Here is a 7,221-nt window from a genome sequence, read left to right on the forward strand (position 1 = left end):
ACAAAACCCATGCAAACAAATGATGTCATTAATGTCAAACTTGGTGTGAGAAACATTTAGCGGTACATTATCAGAATATATGCGGGACCATGAAAAGCAAAGAACATTTTCATTTTCTGTATGTTCCTTACACAAAGCTTTAGAAGACTTGGAATATAGCACACAAGCTAGTCCCTATTCACTTTCATTGTATGGAACATTACATTCTGTAAAACATCTTATTTCATGTTCCACAGACAAAAGAAACTCAAACAGGTTTGGAATGAAATATGGGTGATTAATGATGTTTTTTGTATGAACTGTCTGTCAATGTGTCTGGTAGCTATGTCTTGTGTTAAAGTGTGCAGAACAGGATATTGCTGTCTTGTGGACTCTTTATCGGCATGTGATAATTGGTGCAGGTTGTGTGCCCGTTTCACTTTTTTTTCTGTCTTTCTCCAGACGCTGGCGAGAAGGAGAGCCGATTTGCCCTGGCCTAATGCCAAACACATGTCGGTAAAAAGACCTCTCCCCACGCACTTACTTTTTCCATCTGCTTTAAATGATGAAGTGATTCCATATAATTACATTCTAATTAGTTGTCAATGAGCAGATCAGCTTGTGTCCACGAGTTTACAGAACCAAATATCACTCCAAACTACCGTTTAAACACACACACACACATGTTTGTTTTTGTGAAAAGTGGGGACATCCCATAGGCATAATGGTTTTTATACTGTACAAACTGTATATTCTATGGCCCTACTACACCAACCCTATACCTAACCCTAACCCACAAAGGAAACTTTGTGCATTTTGACTTTCTCAAAAAAAAAAAAACTCATTCTGTATGGTTTATATGCGTTTTGAAAAATGGGGACATGGGTTATGTCCTCGTAAGTCACCCTCTCCTTGTAATACCTGTGTCATACCCATGTCATTATACAGAGTTGTGCCCTGATATGTCACTAAAACATGCCCACACACACACACACACACACACACACACACACACACACACACACACACACACACACACACACACACACACACACACACACACACACACGTCACACAAAAACAAATCATTCTATCATGTAATGTCTGTTTGTCTTAAGAGTTTAATTATATTTTTATTACAGTATGAACATATTCAGAAAAGCATGATATCATACTTCTACTAGTATTTAATATATATACTGTGCAAATCAGGCAGATGTTCAGTATGGGTCGAAATTACATTAGCCAAACTGAACTGAATGTAATATTAATGGCAGTTTTAAATTATTTTTTCTTGACTCATTATTGATTTATTTTAACGAATGTTAAAATATTTGTGCATGATTAAAAATATAAACTTTTTTTAAATATATTTTATTTTATTTTATTTTAATAAACAAATGTTCCTATTATAAAACGTTAATAATTTTTTTTCTTTTTTTTTTAATCATTAGGCCCATAAGTAAACAGCACTTGCTGAATTCAGATCACGTGTCAGTAATATAGCATGCTACCATCTGAAATGTGTAGCATTGTATAATGCAAAATGTATCACTATTTTTAAATGATACTAAAATAGACATTTTAGTGTATACTGTACCACATAGTAAGCAGTGTTCAGATTCCATTGTAAACATAGTCAGTGACACTTGATGGTATAGTAAAAGATAACAATACCTGACAGGCCAGCTCAATGGGTCACATGTGACGCACAGACAAACAACAACTCTAGTAGTTTAATATTTAAGAATAATATTTAATAATATTTCACACTGATTTAAATCTGTAGGGACTGAAATATGCCATTTTCCACTGTACCTTCCCAAGGAGGCCCTATGTAATTGCCTCATTTTTATTCAGGTAAAGCCCTTGTCTAAAACAATCCTGTTCAGTCCATGTGGAATATTAAGCAACATGTAGACTATTTAACATTCTGCCTTCGAGTGTGTGTTATTATGCTTGTATGATAAACGTCAAGTCAGCCTGTAGGTGTGTGCTGGGGGTACAGTATGTCTCAAGACCTGTTTGCCTGTTGGGAATGAGTCTGACTGGCGAGTTTCCACTTAATGCTTTGCATGCCTGAGCTTGTGCACTACAGTCTGTTGTACTAAAATAACAACAACACTACTTGAATATTATTTGGAGAGACTGACCAGTGACTCTGACGGTGTAGTTGTTAAGCAGCATGCTGCTGTGGGTGTGTCTACAGGAATACACCCCTGAGTCTTCATAGGAGACGTTGACGATATGGAGCACTTTTTGCCCCACCCGCGTACGGTTGCTAGGAGACACGGCATCACCGTCTTTCTGCCACACAATGGGGACCAGGAAGTCGCGCAGTGTGCAGGAAAGATCCACGGTGTCCCCGACTCCTGCCACGTAGTCCTCCAGAAACACTTCAACCTCACTCGACACCCAATCTAACAGAGGGAAAATAGAGATAATGGAGTAAATTCAATCTGCAGTGAATGAATGAATTTATGCAGATATTTCATCCAAAGGTACTTATTGAGCTATTTAGTAAGGCTATGTTAAATGTGTCATGTCACTGCATTCCAAAATGTGTCCGTTTTGTTTGTCCATATTATTATTCTCAGAGCATAGAAAAGTTTGAAGGCAATTTTAGAAAGTTGACGTTTATAGCAAGCTAAGGTTAATAGTGAATATGTGTTCCCTTATCTAAAGTTTTACTGTATTGGTCAAGCATTTGCATCTGTATTTGGGTAAATGCACAAAGTATGTTTCTGTAAATTCCCTGGGAGTCCAACCCATGTTCTCAGTGTTGCTAATATAATAATCTACCAGTACGGCAATGGAACCCTTAATTAACATAGTTACTATTGTCATTTGCATCTTGTAGAGTCTGACAGACAGATCTACAGAATAAATAATAAAAATAATAATAATAATAAATCTCTTACATTCTTACTTAGAAATGGATCTAAAAATCATAGAAATGCACACCAGGAAAAAATAAACAAATATGTTTTGAAAAATCCGGAGAGCGGCATAGAGACCCCACGTAGATACAGAAATGCAACATGCTGGAATAATATATTCTGACAGTTTTCTTCATTTTCCCTCTCTTTTTTTCCATCACCTCCATAAAACCTGGTTGTCTTTTTGTAGCATCTCTATCACTCTTTAATTCTCTCTTTTCAAAGTGACATTCATCTCCGGGTTGAGTGGTGACAGACTTAAGGATTGATATATTCAATAAATGTTGTGCTAGTGTGTGTGTGTGTGTGTGTTTGTGTGTGTGTATGAGGTCAGGAGTGTGCTGACAGAAGATTTGCAGTCAAGACTAAGCTCGAGTGGAATACAGAATCGAGGTGTATGAATTATAGATCGCCCGCTACATGTGAACGCATACACACACACTGTTAAGTGCAAAGTCCAAAAACACAGTTCCATCTGAGGCTGTCTGAAGGCCACGAGAAGTGTTAATATCTCTTTGATCACTCCTCATATCAGTTCTTTTGTGTTTCACTCTTGATGCCATCACATCTGCCTCTCTGTCCCCTTTCTCAACCTTTCATCTTGTCTTTCACTCATTTCTGTACCTCTTTCTCCCCCCTCTACACCCCTCAAATCCAGAGGCACCACAGTGCTGACATCAGATGGCAGCTCCTTCAGTGGATAAATGCTGCTGTGTGTGCTCTTGTCTATTCTATATCCTGTGAAAGAGAAGGCGTGTATGAGATGTGTATGTGCATTTGTGAAAGGTTATAAATAAATATCATAAATGGCTACTGTGTGTTCCCATATTTCCCAGGAGGTGTGTGGAGAATAGAGCCAGTGTGAGCTGATGTTTTACAAGGCTGATACAGAAAACTCTCTAGGAGGACCACAGATCAGGTGAGACTTTTATGAAGACTCACAAACCCTGTTGACACTGTTAGGCTACGCAAGCCTCATTTCATGTGCCACCGTGCTCTGAAATTCATAATGCAGAGTATGTCTCTGTTTTCTGCTATATATTTCCACTCATTTAAATGGTAGTTGCTCGGCTGAAGTATGTGACTGGATATCTGCTGGTTTTAAGCCGTAAATATAATTTGACATCACTCTGGAACCACAGGACATGACATCATGACAACACTGATTGGCAAAACTAGATTACTAGATTTCAGCAGTGGTCAACCATCCCGGATGTGAACCAATGTCCTGACCTTGGTGACCACAACACTACCGTCCTCCAAAGCCTGTAATCATACATTCACTCTATAATCAGCTTCATGTATTTCCATAATCACTGTAGATTCAAGCACTGTTTTATATTCGGCACACACACACACACACACACATGCACACACACTTGCATGAATTGAGGACAGTTTTCCTTTGATCATGCAGAAAAGATGAAAGGTTTTTTTGTGTTTTGCTAGAGTTGTGCAGGGTAATATGTGAGATGTGATTTAAAACCTGGTGCCAAGGGCAACACAGCAGTTGCTGGAATATATTTGACTGAAACGAACAGGTCAACACCCTGTGTGTGTTTGGGTGAGAAGGGCATTTTTAACAGTAATCAGAAAACAGTCGGTTTTTTTTACATCTAATTCAAAAATATTGTATGTGTGTTTAATATAAAGTGTGTGCATTTAGTTGATTAAATGTAAACACATCTTAGATGTCTCCTACTTTCAATATAATATTTATTACATAAGAAAAAATACAATTATTTACACACTTTTGATTAAACATTTGGGGTCGGTATGAGTGTAGGAAGTCTCCTACACTCACTAAGGCTACATTTATTTGATCAAAAATAGTAAAAACTGTAATATTGTGAAATATCAATAGAATTGAAAATAATTGTCTTTTATTTTTATACATTTTAAAATGTGATTTATTCCTGTGATGCCAAGCTGAATTTTCAGCATCATTACTCCAGTCTTCAGTGTCAGATGATCCTTCAGAAATCATTCTAATATACTGATTGGCTGCTTAAGAAACATGTCTTAATATTAGCAGTGTTGAAAGTTTGTGTTGCTTAATATTTTTGTGGAAACTTTTTTTCAGAATTATTTGATGAACATAAAGTTCAAAAGAACAATATTTATTTGAAACAGACATATTTTGTAACAGTACAAATAATTTTTCATCAGTTTAATGTGTACTTGCTAAATAATGGTATTAATTTATTTCAAACTCAAACTTTTTAACTTTTATACTGTATGTAAGCATTTAGCATTTTTAGAATAATAAAAAAAACACGCACGCACACACACACACACACCATACGCACACGCACGCACACACACACACACACACACACACACACACAAACATGTGTGTGTTGGGTGGGGGTTAATGTGGCCTCTTGATTTATTTGCTTGTTTTTAGGGATGTATATTGAGTCTATGTTGTTAATTCCAGCATTCACTCACACACACACACATACAGCTGACAGCATGTGATAAATGTGTGTACGACTAACAGTCTCTGGTTTTACTTGTTTTGGGTGTTGCAACAAAACGACAGGTTAAAACAAGAGAATGAGGGGGGAGGATAAAGAGACTGCACACACACACACGTTGATATATGTGGTTTAACAGGGACTTTCCATAGGCGTAATGGTTTTTATACTGTACAAACTGTGTTTTCTATCCCCCTACACCAACCCTACACCTAAATCTACCCCTTACAGAAAACTTTCACAATTTAGTATGTCATGGCTGAAACAATCTATTGTGACACAGTGTAATCATAACATGTAGCTGATTTATAGCAGGTAATAGTAATAGTCTGCACCTTTATCTACTCACACACACACTCTCACCAGCTTGAGCTGTGCCAGTCTGCTCTTTTGCCGTTTCCCGCTGCTCTCGGCCGTTTGGCGTGATACACTCAGTCAACATCCCCTACTGTTGTCTGACCTTCATACTGAACAACAAGCATTCATGCACACAGTCTCATGCACACTTCTCCTTTCCGCTCCCTCCGTCTCAACATTATCCAATCTTGTTGCATAAAAGGAGCATCTTTCTAAAGTTGAAGTCTGCATCCACTGTATTTGTTAATTGCAGATGCCGGATGTAAAAATGTCATGTTTTTGAGCCAGATCCTCCTCTGAATGAGACTGGCAAGAGAGAAAGAGAGAAAGACACGATCAACGATTAGGATTAAGACAGAAAGAGAGTTGGACAGAGGAGAGTTGAGGCGTGTGTGTGTGTGTGTATGAGTAGACAAGGCTTTCTAAAGGCAGCAGCTTTCTTTAACTTTCCTCAGGGACAAACCGTCTCTCACACACACACACACACACACACACACACACACACAAAACCTCCTGCATCAGCGCGCTAATTAGTAACGGAAACTGGGTGTTCTGAACATCCAGAGCCCATCCAGAGCCTGAGCCAAACTATCTAACAATCACACAACCATACATACATACATATATATATATATATATATATATATAAATATATATATATATATATATATATATATATATATATATATATATATATATATATATATATATATATATATATAAACACACACACACACACACACACACACACACACACACACACACACACAAACTGAAACAAACATTGCAATCAGGGACCGAACCATCTTAATTGTCATTCCATAGACAAACTGGCCTAGTTTCAAACCCTACACACTGTACAGAACACACACTCAAAACACACCGCAGCAGCTTGTAAAATGAACAAACATGCTCTTAATCTAAAGTAACGTCAGTATATCTTTGGATATTTCACAAACGTCTTTATCCAGAACCAGTTTCGTCTCTTGAGTTATTTTCTCAGAATTAGGGTTAACAAAAACGGTGTGTGTGTTCACTACTAACTGTTGTGTGTGTTCACTTGCATGGATTAAATGCAGAGCACAAATTCAGAGAATGGGACAGCATACTTGACTACATGTCACATCAATTTAAATTATGCACAACTACAAGCAACTAACCCAAACCAAACCCTAATCCTAACCCTAAAGTTAGCACATGTTATTAATATTACTCAATACTCAATTTTATAATTACACTGTAGCAATGACACCTTAAATAAAGCTTAACTAAAAATAAAAAATAAAATGTCTCATTCTCTGATTCTTTGTTTTAGCCAGCATTAATGGGCCTATACTAAATTGTTGTATTGTTAAATATGTGCTGTAAAGCCAAATGAGTTGTCTTAACTGTCTGAACAAAGTGAAATAACATCATTGTGATGGTGACAGAATAAGAAATGAGCTGAGTGATATGTTAATCTTTTA

At 37.1% G+C, this 7,221-nt stretch overlaps 1 protein-coding gene across 3 annotated transcripts in view; it reads right to left on the bottom strand.

Annotated features, from left to right (window-relative positions):
• The window catches only part of LOC132110829 (fibroblast growth factor receptor 3), a 45,264-nt gene that overhangs the window by 27,125 nt on the left and 10,918 nt on the right, over window positions 1–7,221 (bottom strand). For all 3 annotated transcript variants that reach the window (XM_059517828.1, XM_059517827.1, XM_059517826.1), the window contains exon 3: window positions 2,133–2,399. In XM_059517828.1, coding sequence (XP_059373811.1) covers window positions 2,133–2,399 — 267 coding nt within the window. The remainder of the gene's footprint in view (window positions 1–2,132; window positions 2,400–7,221) is intronic.

The sequence above is a fragment of the Carassius carassius genome, chromosome 30 (assembly GCF_963082965.1).
Source record: "Carassius carassius chromosome 30, fCarCar2.1, whole genome shotgun sequence".
Classification (NCBI taxonomy): Eukaryota; Metazoa; Chordata; class Actinopteri; order Cypriniformes; family Cyprinidae; genus Carassius; species Carassius carassius.